This window comes from Tasmannia lanceolata, unplaced genomic scaffold (genome assembly GCF_043159265.1).
Source record: "Tasmannia lanceolata isolate RefF3 unplaced genomic scaffold, GAP_Taslan_0.1 ptg000004l, whole genome shotgun sequence".
Classification (NCBI taxonomy): Eukaryota; Viridiplantae; Streptophyta; class Magnoliopsida; order Canellales; family Winteraceae; genus Tasmannia; species Tasmannia lanceolata.
The window spans coordinates 11,246,145-11,262,279 of record NW_027518681.1 but is presented as its reverse complement, the minus strand read 5'-3'; the positions used below and the strand labels follow the sequence as shown (position 1 = coordinate 11,262,279).

Below are 16,135 nucleotides of genomic sequence, written 5' to 3'. Positions count from 1 at the left end.
TTTTCTTTTAGAAAAAGTTTTCTTTTGCAAGAGAGAGAAGAGTGCAAAAGTAGTGAAGCAAAGATAGTCCTGTATTGCTTTGGAGAAAAGTTGGTAAGTAAATTATAAAGCTTTAGCCTTTTCTTTTCTTTTTCATGGTGCAGAATGGGTCCTAGCCATGGGTGGAACAGCGCAATGGTGCAACACACTGTTCGTGCGTGGGCAATTGGCTATAGGGCGCATAGTGGCAATTGGAGCCTTTCATTTTTCCTGATTTGATCCGATCCGTTGGATCAAGATCGACTTGGATCATTCAAGTCTGTAGGCCAAATGGTTCGGTCAGGTTGGGCCTGAGTTCGGGCCCAACGGTTGACCCAGCGGGCCTAGAGGCTCCAACGGATAGTGCATGAGCGGGTGCAACCCGAACTATCGGATCGTAGTGCAACGGCTAGTGGATGATGGTTGACCCAGCGGGTAGGCTGAATGATTCGGTCGGGTTGGCCTGAGTTCGGGCCCAATGGTTGACCCAGCGGGCCTAGAGGCTCCAACGGATAGTGCATGATTACGTATTGAAATCTCTGGAGCCATGATGACACTAAAAGACTATTTTAGTGTCCTCAACTGTAGCTAGTCTCCAGTAATAGAAATGAAGAACCTAAGGGTATATTCATTTGTATTTGAAAAAAATGTGAACAAGGATATTATAGGAGAAGTCCTGTTTATAGAAGCGAATCCAGTTTCTATAATGGATATTTTTGTTGTTCTGTGAAGAATAACATAAATGTAACCCTCTCATTTGAAATAAAGATGGACATTTGAGGGATGAATGGGATGCATGTCATTGTTGAAAAGGTGAGTGTGTCTTATATTTTCTTGCTTTTATTCCTATCTGCAACAGAAAGACATGCTGATGACCAATTTATCTACGGTAGGATTACCACCGAATTTTACTTTTGGTGTATAATCTTGGATGAAACCTGTTATCTCCCACCATTGATGTAAAGTCTCTCATCATCCACATGTTCTTGAACTGAATTTGCTCTGGGCTTGTTTTACCTGTGATTTCTCGACTATGTAGGTGGGTCTGGAAGTGAGATGTGAAATTCTTGTACAGGTCGCTGAAAATACATTCCTGGAGGGTTTACATCATCTTTGTTGGATGTCTTCTCATGTGGTTAAGGCGAACCTTAATACCTTCTTCCAGACTGGTACTACTGCTCCAAGCATATGAAGCAAATGGAAAAGGTATACACGCACTCTTCATGTATCTATGCGTCACTTCAAAATCTATCTGTAAGTAATGTATAATTGGATATCTTTCGGATTCCTGAGGAACATGTGATGATGAAAGGTAATATCACTCTTGTATTTTGTTAATATTTTGTATGTATTATTAGCCTAAAGATTTGCCTTGTGAGCATTGTGTGAGGAAGAGCACTTCTCTCTGGGGAAATATAAAGTCAAAGAGGTGAAAAATCAGTGTTTTGGAAATCAGTTTTTGGGCCAAGCTAGCTGTTGAGCTTGGCCAGCGTCAATCACCACTGTACACATAGTTGCACAGATTGGATGATCTTGGCCATTGATTTTGTTGGCTAGTTGAGAAGAGAAGTGATGGATGGTTACTCTCCATCGGATTAGTGCAGTGCCCTTCATATCATTCGTTGGAAACAAAAACATTCTGTAGTCACATCGATGCTTCCTGCAATGGTACCTAGCAAATCCTATAAAAAAAAAGTACAAAACTGTAAATTTCCCTGACAAATGTGGGTCCAAGAAAATGTCGTCTGTAAAAATAATGGGACCCACCAAATTTTGATGTTCTAAGCCCTTCATTTACCCCTAACTCTTCCAATCGGCAATAGATATACCTAACTCTTCCAATTGTTGAGGTTTATAAATCAACGTGTTCTGAACTTTCTGAGTCGTCATCAAATACATCATGGGGATATGATCATCAAATGAATGGTTCAGATCAACCAAATTAATGGTTCAGATCAACCAAAGAGGTGTACTTTTTTCGCCCAAGTACATTAGACATTCAACCGGTTAACTCAGTGTCCAGATTCAATGTACATAAAATCCCTCTCCACGCATAAATAAGACCTCGTCATCTGTTACTGCCACCACCCCTGAGAGAGAAAGAGAGAGATGGGTTTTGAAGTAGACACTGCCTTTGTCCAACCCATAGAGCACAGGCCCAAGCTCACCATCCTAGAGGCCGGAGGAATCCCACTAATCGATCTCTCCGTCCTAAACTCTCAGAATTCCGATGACCCAGAAGCCCTCTCCGGCCTAATCACCGAGATAGAGGCCGCATGCCAAGACTGGGGTTTCTTCCAAGTGATAAATCATGGGGTTTCATCGGAACTCCGGCGGAGAATCGAGACTGCGCAAAAAAAGTTCTTTCACTTGGCATTAGAGGAGAAGCATAAGGTCCGAAGAGACATGGTGAACCCATTGGGGTATTATGATAGTGAGAATACCAAGAATGTTCGAGACTGGAAGGAAGTATTTGATTTTATCATCCAAGATGAGACGGTAATACCGTCTTTGGGTGAGACTGAGAACCAGGAATTGCAGGTGTTGAGGAACCGATGGCCAGATTACCCTCCTGAATTCAGGTAATTGAACCTCCCCATTGTTGAAGTATAAAAGATTAAGTAGGGCCATCTCCTATAGCTTAAGCTTTTGGAGTAATTGGCCATAAAAATCACTTTTAGCCGTGTTTTGATCTACCATGTTTTGATAATGGCCCTAACTCACCTTGTCTTTTTTATTTTATTTTTTATGATGGGTGTATCTTTTTATTATTTAACTAAGACTATTTGGCTCACTTTCAAAGGAGAGAACATCCACCTAAGCTAAATTAAGGGATTTGCTAGCGTATATCACAATAGACATTTCGTCGGATGGTCTCATGAATGAAGAAAAAATCTGCTGAAAAGTGAGCCTGGGTAGGTGCTCTCACATGCAACAGACCATCCGCAAATCCCATTAAATAAGTAAGACAAAATCTGCTACGAGGTGCCTGTTCTTTCCAGGAAAAGTGAGCCTCTAAATGGTTTTCCCAAGAATTGCCTCGAAAATCCCTTTAAAAAATGCTTATTCTGAATGAAATATATTTTCATATGAAAGGTGCCTTGTGTCTTTTTTATCTCATATAAATTGCCTCAAAACATGGTTGTGTCACCAACATTGATCATTTGCATCTTCACAATTCGATCACTTTTCAGACTAATGTATCCCTAACATTATGATTTTGCTTTTGTTAGACAAGCATGTAGTGAATACGCCCGAGCTGTAAAGAAGTTAGCGTTTAAGTTGGTGGAGCTTATTTCACTAAGCTTGGGATTACCAGAGAAACGGTTGAATGACTTCTTCAAAGATAATACCGGCTTTATACGCCTCAATCACTACCCTCCTTGCCCTTCACCACACCTTGCTCTTGGCGTTGGTCGCCACAAGGACGGTGGTGCTCTAACTGTTCTTGCTCAGGATGATGTTGGTGGTCTTGAGGTAAAGCGAAAGACTGATGGGGAGTGGATCAGGGTCAAACCCATCCCTGATGCTTACATTATCAATGTTGGTGACATTATTCAGGTACTATCAGCTTGTGTGAAGAATGCTTTTATATGCGTTTGGATTCTTAATAGTTAATATCATGAACCGGAATCGGCATCTTCTTTTGATTCCTATTCCAATTTCTCAGTAAACAAAATGGAAAAAAAATCCAAATAATAAATTTAGGAAATGATATTATTCAAAAAAAATAAATTTGGGAAATGATATGTGCAGAACCATGTTCTTAATAATTGCAGTAACTCTTCTTCTATCTTATTATTGAAAGAGCTATCAAAGGCTATTACATACAGTTACCAAAAAGCTCTAACGAGCCGATTAAAAATGAAAAGACAGTGTTTGTGCAATTATTAAAACAGGGTTGTGCTGATATCATTACCCTAAATTTAATTAGAAAAAATTTCAAAAAAAGTTTCATTCCGACCGAATACCACCTCTTGGGCAGGAAACTGATTCAACATTTTTCCTCCACTAATTCCTCCCTTGTGTCAATTTTTGTACTTCTTCGTATTTTGAACTAAATGTCAGAATCAGGCAGAATCAGATTACGATGCCAATTCTAGTGCCTGATTTTCTGCAATCCAAAAGCACCCTAAGAGTAACTGTAATTACATGGGTCTTGTGGGCAGGATCATTGATACTGTGGGCTTGTGGCAACTCCATCATTGAACCCACAGCCCACTTCTTTTTTTTGATAGTTGATTTATATTTATAGATACAATGAAAATTACATTAGGGACCAGCAGTCCCACTGTCATTACAAAATTTCAAACAGGGCATTCCAGGGCATACCCTTAAATACCAAAAAGAGCCTTTCAGGTCGTAGGAACCTTCACCTACCATAAACATATCATACTCTATGATGTAACCAACATAAATTCACGCAAAAAACATCCAGTAGTCTGTCGTATACTACTGCTGCTCCTCCGTTTCTTCATCATCTCTGAGAAAGGAATATCCAACCCCTGTAGTTCCAGACCATCACTTCCTCCATTTAGAACAACTAAGTTTAGGCAGAAAACAACAAAGCAAAAGACCGAAGTCTCTCAATCTATGGAGGATCTACCTTTTTCTACTGAATACACCTGACCTGTAATGTTAGATGACCCAGAACAGCCAACAAAAGCACCCACTTATCTACAATGTCATTTTTAAACCTATAAACATACCTAGAAACTATTCATATATTATATAAGCTCGATCACTATGCATAAATCCCAAAAAAACATATCCTTTTCAAGAGGACAAAACAAAATCCCCCAACAGAACTGCTTCCCTGTATCATCAGTTAGATCAGAGCACACATCCTTAGCTTGTGAAGGAGAAGTTCCACACTCTGCTTCAGTCTCTTCTCCTTAGAAAAGAAGACAATCTCAAATCCTGGTGTCGGGACTTCCTCCATGGGATCCTGAAGAGTAGCTATTAATCCTTCTACTTTTGCGTGCTTAAATTTTTCCTTGGAAAAACATGGAAATACATCATATAACTTGTAATAGAAATTGTATAGTTAATGACTTCCAAGGTGGCCGTAATGTCCATTTTCAAATAGAGGATTAAATTGATAAGGACCGATTTTCTTGGAATCCAAAGAAGCATTTAGATTCTTAATCGGACTTGTTTCAGGTTTGGAGTAATGAGAAGTATGAGAGCCCAGAACACAGAGTGGTGGTAAACTCAGAAAGAGAGAGGTTCTCTATCCCTTTTTTCTTGAACCCTGCACACTACCTTAGGGTGAAGCCTCTGGAGGAGCTTGTAGATGAGCAGAATCCCCCCAAATACAGTGAATATAACTGGGGAGAGTTCTTTAAGTCAAGGAAGAACAGCAATTTCAAGAAGCTGGGTGTTGAAAATCTTCAGATATCTCACTTCAAGATAACACAGCAATAAACATCTCATGTGTTATTCTAGTCAGACACTACCGGGAACATTATGGTTCTCATATACATTAAGTGGTGACTTATGTGACTATTTAGCATGTTGTGTATGTTTTTTGCCAATAAATAATAAGTTTTGTAGACCTAGTATGGTTAATGGGATGGAAATGCCTTTGGCCGCATGGATTTAAGCGACTAAAAATGCTACTTGTCAGTTGAATATATACATAACTCCTTATATGGTTGTTTTTCCTTCTCTTTTTTTTTCTTTCATCCAATTTGGTTGCCTTCTTGGCACAACCAAATTTATTGTAATTGTATAGATTTTGTTCTTAATCTATACTTAATCCACTTTGGTTACCTTATTGGCAGTTTGGCACAACCAATAACTAATCTATAAAATACAAACACACCTACCAGGCCAAAACAATAGGGAAAAATTCGAATTATCATTCCTCTTACAGCTAAATGTTAATTATTTAAGCTCAATCTTGAGGAATTTAACACATGACATCCTTTATGATGTCTTAATTCTGTTGATTCTTTGTACGCCTCAATCTTGCAAATGTGATCTCTGTTCGATATGGAAATTGGTCCCCTGTGATGCCTAGTGATGACCCATCCGACCAGTGGTCTTAATCACCAAAAGAGTGTCAACTATGTATTAAGTGTTTAATGAATTGCCTCGGAAGTGGAGGATGCAACTAGGAAAAATTGTAAATGTTGGATAAACATTTTATGTTTGTTTTTCTGTTCCCATTAGGTATTTGAATGTCAACTATGTACGGTCCATATATTTGGCAGCATACTCTTATGTATGGTCCATATATTTGGAAGCATACTCTTATCAAGGCCGAAGCCAGTATTCCGACTCATGTTGGGCAATTTTAGTTATTGCAGTAGCTGGGCAACTCCAAGACTTTATGGCTAAACTATCAATTTCTGTTAGGTATATACAACTAGATAGACCACTTCCGGACAAATTTAATTAAATATGAGTATCTCTTTATTTTGGAGTGTTCTATCTGTATAAAAATCTGATAAGCTTTTAAATATTTCGTATTACAGCTGGCTGTTAACCTTAAGAGATACACTAAACTATGTGTGCACCCTCATGTTTGTGGGGGTTGATATTTAGGGCACAAGAAATTGAGGCAAGCATTAGCTTCACAAATAAATAATACTTGTTCTAAGACAATTAGCGGAGGGTTTAGTTTTGTAGTTGATCCGGAATTTATATAACTACAAACTAGTTTGTAGACAATCAGCTGAGGGTTCTATTGCAAGTTGAAACTAGTTTGTAGTTGATCCTGAATTTATATTAACCTTAACTTGATGGGTGGAGTTGAACTAATTACCCTAGTCACCAGGTTTTGGGTATGGGAACATGGTACTATATTAGTACGAGTGATGTGGTTTGGCAGACCCAAAAAAATATAGAATGGGAAAGTAGGTATATTTAAAGGTGCTAGATGTATGTTCTATGCAAGTGGTGTGTACATTCATGCACACATTTTCAACTAAAGATCACATTGTAGTATTATTAACTTAAAAAAAAGGACGATGCTCCTTGTTATAAATGCAGACCATTCTTACCACATGTTGGTATGGGGATGTGCTACCTATGGGGAAGAGAACATGAAGAAACTGCATGTTTCAGCTAAAAATCACCCTAAATATTAATTAACATCCAAAAGCAAGGTGTTCCTTGGTGAAAACGCAGACCCATGTGCATCTTACAGAAGTGTGAGAATATGAATCTTACAAAAGTGTGAGAATTTGAAGAAACTGAATATTCATAGGTACATACGGTTGGTCCAAATGAACTACAGACATAGCATCATGATATCCAGGAATTCTTGGGCAGCCTTGATGAAGCTTTCGCATTGGTTTTCTTTTTTTATTTTGGAATGTTGTATTGGCTCTGTATCTTTTGTGGTTCTTAAGCACAAATTAATTTAGGTGCCAACATAACCACGCCTAAATATTCTTTTTGATTCATGCAGTTTCACAAGATTCCTGGAGCTTTGCCAGCAGCACGAGGAAGAATACCTTCAAAAAACTGATGTGGGAGCCTAGGAACCTTGACCCTAATTTGACCTTTGCACAAAATTTTCAACTCATGCCTCTAGTATCATGTGCCATCCTTGCTAGGCAGATGATAATTGGAAGCGTAGTTGTTCTTCTCCCAAGTGATTGATTGTTGGGTTCTGACGAAACTTCAGAGAAATGTTGAGATGTTCTGAGTCCTGAGATCATTCTGCAGTTAATAGAGAATTAAAGGTGCAGATCAAGATGAAGATAATTCAACGGGATTTGAGATGCCGCACTCTGAATATTGGAGACTGGCACTTTCTCATTGTTTGGCCATATGAACTTCTTGTGGAATATGATGGGCATTGGCCCATCTGGATGCTGGCTATACAGAATCGTCAGTTTTAAATATCTTCTGAGGTAAATGTTTAAAATGAGAAATATGTCTGGAATAAGCAAGATTATGTATTGAAATCTCTGGAGCCATGATGACACTAAAAGACTATTTTAGTGTCCTTAACTGTAGCTGGTCTCCAGTAATAGAAATGAAGAACCTAAGGGTATATTCATTTGTATTTGAAAAAAATGTGAGCAAGGATATTATAGGAGAAGTCCTGTTTATAGAAGCGAATCCAGTTTCTATAATGGATATTTTTGTTGTTCTGTGAAGAATAACATAAATGTAACCCTCTCATTTGAAAAAAGATGGACATGTCCCCATCATAGATGTGTCCGCCATTTGAGGAATGAACGGGATGCATGTCATTGTTGAAAAGGTGAGAGTGTCTTATGTTTTCATGCTTTTATTCTTATATTCAACAGAAAGATATGCTAATGAGCAATTTATCTACGCTGGGATTACCACCGAATTTTACTCTTGGTATATAATCTTGGATGAAACCTGTTATCTCCCACCATTGATGTAAAGTCTCTCATCATCCACATGTTCTTGAACTGAATTTGCCCTGGGCATGTTTTACCTGTGATTTCTCTTGACTGTAGGTGGGTCTGGAAGTGAAATTCGTGTACAGGTCGCTGAAAATACACTCCTGGAAGCTTACATCATCTGTGTTGGATGTCTTCTCATGTGGCTAAGGCAAACGTTACTACCTTCTTCCAAACTGCTACTACTGCTCCAAGTACATGAAGCAACTGGAAAAGGTATGCACCCACTCTTCATGTATCTATGCATTACTTCAAAATCTATCCATAAGTCATGTATAATTGGATATCTTTCGGATTCCTGAGGAAAATGTAATGATCAAAGGTAATAGCACTCTTGTATTTTGTTAATATTTTGTATGTAGTACACTATTATTACCCTAAAGATTTGCCTTTCGAGCATTGTGCAAGGAAGAACACTTCTCTCTGGGAAAATAGAGTCAAAGAGGTGAAAAATTACTGTTTTGGAAATGAGGTTTTCGACCAATCTCGCTGTTGAGATTGGTCAGCGTCAATCACTACTGGACACATAGTTGCACAGATTGAATGATCTTGGGCATTGATTTTGTTGGCTAGTTGAGAAGAGATGTGATGGATGGCTACTCTCCATCTGACTAGTGCGGTGCCCTTCATATCATTCTTTGGAAAGAAACATTCCGTAGTGACGTATTCCATGTTCAGCAGGCGAACATTCTATATGCTTGGATAAGAATTTGGTAAACCTGGAGATCTTATACTCTGAGCATTAAGCCCACAATTTCTTCAATTAAATGCATGCACATCAAAATCATTCTAATTCTATGCATTTAACTGCTTCTGCCTAATAATAAAGGGATTTGCTAGGGACCACTGCAGAAGGGCTTTTGGGGATGGGCTGTTGCATGTGAGAGCAGCCATAGAGGCTCACATGTTGTCTTTATTAATTTAATTCATTTAAGGTGGCTGCCATGTTGTCTTTATTCATTTAAGGTGGCTGCTCTCACATGCAACAGCCCATCCACGAAATGCCTTATGCAATGGTCCCTAGCAAATCCCAATAAAAAAAAAGGAAAATGATTAATGCGTCCTTTTTCATCCTTGGGACACCTAGCTGCATTGTACGTGGCAATCAGGTCACTTCATTCCTTACATCAGCCCCTTTGCGGTCATAGATACACGGTAGCTGGGTGTCAAGTAATGAAAAGGGGCGCATTTATTATTTCCCCAAAAAAAGTATATAAAATTTAAATTTCTGGAACAAATGTGGGTCCAAGAAATGTCGTCGGTAAAAATAATGGGACCCACCAAATTTTGATGTTCTAAGCCCTTCATTTACCCCTGCCGTAGATGTATCTAACTCTTCCAATCGGCAATAGATATACCTAACTCTTCCACATATTGAGGTTTATAAATCAACGTGTTCTGAACTTTCTGAGTCGTCATCAAATACATCAGGGGGATATGATCATCTTATGGAGAAGAGGGCTTATCATCATCAAATGAATGGTTCAGATCAACCAAAGAGGTGTACTGTTATTCGCCCAAGTACACGTCAAGCCCCTTGTCGTTAGTCGTTACGAAATGCACAGCCAAACAACATAAGACATTCAACCGGATAACTCGGTGTCCATATTCAATGTACATAAAATCCCTCTCTTACCCATAAATAAGACCTCCTCATCTGTTACTGCCACCACTCCTGAGAGAGAAAGAGAGAGATGGGTTTGGAATTAGACACTGCCTTTGTCCAACCCATAGAGCACAGGCCCATGCTCACCATCCTAGAGGCTGGAGGAATCCCACTAATCGATCTCTCTGTCCTAAACTCTCAGAATTCCGATGACCCACGAGCTCTCTCCGGCCTAGTCGCCGAGATAGAGGCCGCATGTAGAGAGTGGGGTTTCTTCCAAGTGATAAACCATGGGGTTCCATCGGAAATCCGGCAGAGAATCGGGAATGCGCAAAAGAAGTTCTTTTACTTGCCATTAGAGGAGAAGCATAAGGTCCGAAGAGACTTGGTGAACCCTGTAGGGTATTATGACACTGAGAACACCAAGAATGTTCGAGACTGGAAAGAAGTGTTTGATTTTATTATCCCAGATGAGATGGTAATACCGTCTTTGGGTGAGACTGAGAACCAGGAATTGCAGGTGTTGAGGAACCGATGGCCAGATTACCCTCCTGAATTCAGGTAATTGAAGCTTCCAATTGTTAAAGTATAAAAGATTAAGTAGCGCTATCTCCAATAGATTAAGCTTTTGGAGTAATTGGTCATAAAAATCACTTTTAGCCGTGTTTTTGATCTGCCATGTTTTGATAATGGCCCTAACTCACCTTGTCTTTTTATTATTTAACTAAGCTTTCAAAAGCTTTTACAATTGCCAAAGGGAAATGTTATCAGCACTACTGTATTTTGATGATCACACTCCTCACTTTATTAAAAGTACTGTATGGCCCGCACCATAGGATGATCCAAACCGCCCATTAGATTATATGGCCCACAATCTAAATAGGGTGTGCCCCAAAAATTATTTCCATAGGTTGATCGTAACCCTCCGATCGTTAGGATCAACCTATGGAAAATTGGAAATACTTTTTGGGGTACAATCTATTTAGGGTGTGGTTGATGCAGCTAGGATCAAAATATTCAACGGTCCAAATTGTCGATCCTGGGAGGAATTCAAGATAGAGTAGGAGAGAGTATTTTTAGGATATTTGATACTTCAAAAGATAGAGATCTTTTTTCCTTTATTTTAGCAGTTAGAATTTTACTAGGAGTTTTTTTTGGAAGTTTAGTTTTATTTGGACTAGAGTTTTATGGATTCTTTTGTTTCCTTTTTCTAGTTTGAGTAGAATTAGGAAGTCTAGATTGATTAGGATTTTATCTTTTAAAAAGCCTATAAATAGGCATTAATGTAAACGTTTTATTATCTATTTGGAATAAAACCTCAGTTGCATATATCGATTTGTTGCTTGTTGCCTTCGGAAAATTCAAACGATCCATAGCCAGCTGCTGCTACAGGTTCGATCTACACCTTGCTATCTTCTTCTTTAATCTATTCTATACCTATCAGCCCCTTTATCACATCCCAATAACACTCTCAACCGATATCCCTCCATTCCCCACAGTTTAAGCCCATATTTACCCATCCTAAAACCCACTGAGAACCTCACCTTCAAGCTGATCCTACCCCTTCCTTTCATCCTGTTTCACTTTTCAACAGCCCCTTCCAAACCCTATTTATTCTAGCCTATTTTAGCCCCCTTCCCTTTGACTGATCCTCACATTTAATAGTCCCTTGAACCATCCTTCTTGCAGTCCATGTTTACCCTGCAGTCCTCTTGCTGTCCATGTTTACCTCAACTCCCAAGTCACCCAAAGCAATCTAATTAGTGGGTTTTCTTTCCTCATAAAACCATTCCTTAATTGCCTCTTGCATCCCCATGATTTTCCATCCGACCACCCTCTTTACCCAACTCATCTTGTTTCTTAACCTCTATTGAAACCGCCTTAATTCTCCAACCACTTTAAACCAAGAAGTACCCTTAGGATTCTCTACACACCCCCTTTTGGCTTCCGCACCTTTATTCCCCTACGCGTAATCAATGTTGTTTAATCTTCCGCTATACGCCCCGGCGTTAGTGGGCCATCTAATGGGCGGTTTGGATCATCCTATGGTGCCGGCCATACCGTACTTTTAATAAAGTGAGGAGTGCGATCATCAAAATACAATAGTGCGGATAACATTTACCTTGCCAAAAAGATCTGCAGCCAATTAAAATAAAAAGGACAAGGTGAGTTCGGCTCGTTATCAAAACATGGTAGTGCAAATATGAGTTGAGTTTTTTGTAAAAATATAAAAGAGTAGAAAAAGTGTTTTGAAGACACTTGTTTTATGATGTTCAAAAAAAAAAAAAAAAACTATTTGGCTCACATTCGAAGGAGAGAACATCCACCTAAGCTAAAGGGATTTGCTAGCGTATATCATAAAAGACATTTCGTCGGATGGTCTCATGAATGAAGACACAATCAGCTGAAAAGTGAGCTTGGGTCGATGCTCTCACATGCTATGAGGTGCCAGGTGCCTGTTCTTTCCAGGAAAAGTGAACCTCAAAATGTCTTTCCCCAGAATTGCCTCGAAAATCCCTTTAAAAAATGCTTATTTTGAATGAAATATATTTTCATATGAAAGGCGCCTTGTGTCTTTTTTATCTCAATGAAATTGCCTCAAAACATGGTTGTGTCACCAACATTGATCATTTGCATCTTCACAGGTCGATCATTTATCAGACTAATGTATCCCTAACATGATGATTTTGCTTTTGTTAGACAAGCTTGTAATGAATACGCCCGAGATGTAGAGAAGTTAGCGTTTAAGTTGGTGGAGCTTATTTCACTGAGCTTGGGATTACCAAAGAAACGGTTGAATGGCTTATTCAAAGATAAAACCGTCCGTATACGCCTCAATCACTACCCTCCTTGCCCTTCACCGCACCTTGCTCTTGGCCTTGGTCGCCACAAGGACTCTGGTGCTCTAACTGTTCTTGCTCAGGATGATGTTGGTGGTCTCGAGGTAAAGCGAAAGACTGATGGGGAGTGGATCAGGGTCAAACCCATCCCTGATGCTTACATTATCAATGTTGGTGACATTATTCAGGTACTATCAGCTTATGTGAAGAATGCTTTTATATGCGTTTGGATTCTTAATATCATGAATCGGAATCGGCATCTTCTTTTGATTCCTATTCCAATTTCTCAGTAAACAAAATGGAAAAAAAAATCCAAATAATAAATTTAGGAAATGATATTATTCAAAAAAAAAATAAATTTGGGAAATGATATGTGCAGAACCATGTTTTTAATAATTGCACTAACTCTTCTTGTATCTTATTATTTAAAGAGCTATCAAAGGCTATTATGTACAGTTACCAAAAAGCTCTAACAAGCCGATTAAAAATGAAAAGACAGTGTTTGTGCAATTATTTAAACAGGGTTGTGCTGATATCATTACCCTAAATTTAATTAGAAATTTTTTTGATAAAAGTTTCATTCCGAGGATTAAATTTTTCCTTGGAAAAATATGCAAATACTTCATATAACTTGTAATAGAAATTGTATAGTTAATGACTTCCAAGGCAATGTCCATTTTCAAATAGAGGATTAAATTGATAAGGACTGATTTTCTTGGAATCCAAAGAAGCTTTAGATTCTTAATTGGAATTGTTTCAGGTTTGGAGCAATGAGAAGTATGAGAGCCCAGAACACAGAGTGGTGGTAAACTCAGAAAGAGAGAGGTTCTCTATTCCTTTTTTCTTGAACCCTGCATATTACCTTATGGTGAAGCCTCTGGAGGAGCTTGTAGATGAGCAGAATCCCCCCAAATACAGAGAATATAACTGGGGAGAGTTCTTTAAGTCAAGGAGGAACAGCAATTTCAAGAAGCTGGGTGTTGAAAATCTTCAGATATCTCACTTCAAGATAACACCGCAATAAACATCTCGTGTTATTCTAGTTAGACACTACCGGGAACATTATGGTTCTCATGTGAATATTTAGCATGTGGTCTATGTTTAGCATGTGGTGTATGTTTTTTGCCAATACATAATAATAAGCTTTGTACCTTCCCAATGAATATTTAGCATGTGGTCTATAGTAATTGAAGAATTGTTCAACCTTGAATGTCCATCCCAATGGATCTGTACCATCAAAACGTGGAACATCCATTCTAATGAACTTGCTGTGATTAGGTTGGAAGGGAATTAGTCCTTCTTCAGCTGCGTGTGAAGAAATATCATCGCTGGTTGTTCGAGCAGACGATGTGGTTGGTTGCTTTTGTTGAAGTTGTTTGATCAATGTTACCAACTCTTCATGCTGCTGATTTTGGGTGAGACGAAGCTCGTTGAGTTGTTTCTGATGATTTTTCAATTGTTCATCGATTTTAGCTTGGGCGCGTGTATTTTCGGCCATTATTGGATATGGAGAGTGATCAACGAAAGCACCAATGATAGGGTCAGAACCAGTTGCAGAGAACAGGGGAGAGAGAAGAAGAAGAAGAGGGAATATTTCATTTCTATGCTCTTTTTCTCTGATTACGCTCAATTTTATAACATCATATCCTAACGGTCTGACATTCCTGACAGATTCTTCCACTAACTATGTATTATACTATTCTTATACTCTATAACCTATACGTATAATACGATGAGTCTAATATGAAAATACTACTCTGTAAGTAACATTTATCAATTGAGATTCCGGACCTTCAATCTTTATATGCCCTTTCACTGAAAATTTTCTCATCATCCAGCTCTGAAACTCCGGTGGAATCGCTTCATCTTCAGTACCAGAGATATGGCCAACTAGCTCTGCCATATTAGAGTCGATAGGCTAAATTTGCAGATTTTTTTATTTTCTTCCTCCTAGAATGGAAGGGGTGATATCGTAGTTCTTAGCCTGCGAAGGTGTAAAAGGCTTTTTGGAAACTCTTGTAATTTTTAGCACATTTAATTCATTTTCTTGTTTGTATGTATGTATGAAATGATTGCAATAAATAAACGGTCTTACCTCCAAAGGGGAGTGTTGATAGAGCTTTGCTTTCAAGAATTCGGGGCCAAATTCTATGGAAGTAGGAGGCTTGGTGGGTCCATCATCAAATTTGAATTCACTGTCCATGTAAAAGTCCCGTGGAGGGCACAACTTCCCATACTTTTGATTCATGAAACAAAATGGGTGTTCTTAGTATATTTCCGCGAAATTGCCTAGCAAATCCCTTATAACTTGCAAAAAACAACTACAAAATTTATTACAAGTAATTGTTGGCACCAAAACTTAAGGAGCTGTTTGGATGCTGAGAAAAATTTTCTTGACATTTTCTTCCATCGAAAATGAAGTCCAGCTTTCAGTAAACTCATTCTCAATAGAAATTTCTTTTCCAAAACTGAAAATTTTCACAGCTATTAGAGTAGTACCACAGTCAAGACATAAGAAGGCTGGTTAGTGCAATCCGTCATGAATGCATTGACAAAGACGCCGCATAACACCTTCTCTGGGAACTTATCCATGGCTAGAGCTATATTTATTCCTCCAAAGCTTTGGCCAACAAGGATAACCTTATCCTCAGAATGGAGAGAAGCCATGAGTACCAACAATGGTGCCGTGTAGTCCGCGAATGTCTTAACCTCGGAGAATTCGGCCATATTTATGCCCGAAGCGGCCATGTCGACTTTCGTGACCTTATAGCCAGCTGATTCCAGCATTCTGGCTACCTTATACCACCCCCAAGCTCCCTGTCCAGCACCATGTACTAGAACAAAGTGGTTCTTCTTATCAGAATTCTCCCAAGTCCCATGTGGTGCACCATTTACTAGAACATTGTGGTTAACAAAATCCTCCATTTTCTCTCTATTCTCTTCCATTCTATTGCTTCCTTGTTCTTTCTATGCACTCCCTTTCTCTCTTTTATAAACTTCGAAAAGGTAATAGGGCTCTGTCCAATATGTACCATAAGTACTATCATTGAAATATATAATGTTCAAGGTATGTGATTAGGTCATAGAGAATTGATTCCCAATTTGCTTTTTGGAGCTTTTTTAAATATAAAACTATATAAGGTTAGAGAAATTGAACAACGTAAAAAAAAACTATGAAATCGATGGGATTGAGTTGATTAGATTAACCTACATAAAAGTAAGAGTTCTAGTCAGTTTGTAACTCAGTAGCAATTTGTTACTGGTGAAGTCCGATCTCA

At 38.6% G+C, this 16,135-nt stretch overlaps 2 protein-coding genes across 4 annotated transcripts; both read left to right on the top strand.

The window, feature by feature from the left end:
* Window positions 1-2,093: 2,093 nt before the first annotated feature.
* Window positions 2,094-7,575, top strand: LOC143875465 (protein LATERAL BRANCHING OXIDOREDUCTASE 1-like). Of its 2 annotated transcripts, none has more exons than XM_077377027.1 (3): window positions 2,094-2,600; window positions 3,252-3,579; window positions 7,439-7,575. In XM_077377027.1, exons 1-3 carry the CDS (start codon window positions 2,128-2,130, stop codon window positions 7,496-7,498), a joined length of 861 nt encoding a protein of 286 aa, XP_077233142.1. In that variant the 5' UTR covers window positions 2,094-2,127; the 3' UTR covers window positions 7,499-7,575. The 2 variants fall into 2 exon arrangements, with proteins under 2 accessions (XP_077233142.1, XP_077233141.1); XM_077377026.1 differs by lacking the exon at window positions 7,439-7,575 and adding an exon at window positions 5,182-5,685.
* Window positions 7,576-8,488: 913 nt separating this feature from the next.
* LOC143875466 (protein LATERAL BRANCHING OXIDOREDUCTASE 1-like) lies at window positions 8,489-14,060 on the top strand. Of its 2 annotated transcripts, none has more exons than XM_077377029.1 (4): window positions 8,489-8,627; window positions 9,843-10,578; window positions 12,718-13,045; window positions 13,618-14,060. In XM_077377029.1, exons 2-4 carry the CDS (start codon window positions 10,106-10,108, stop codon window positions 13,879-13,881), a joined length of 1,065 nt encoding a protein of 354 aa, XP_077233144.1. In that variant the 5' UTR covers window positions 8,489-8,627; window positions 9,843-10,105; the 3' UTR covers window positions 13,882-14,060. The 2 variants fall into 2 exon arrangements, with proteins under 2 accessions (XP_077233144.1, XP_077233143.1); XM_077377028.1 differs by lacking the exon at window positions 8,489-8,627 and adding an exon at window positions 8,870-9,124.
* The last annotated feature ends 2,075 nt before the right edge of the window (window positions 14,061-16,135 follow it).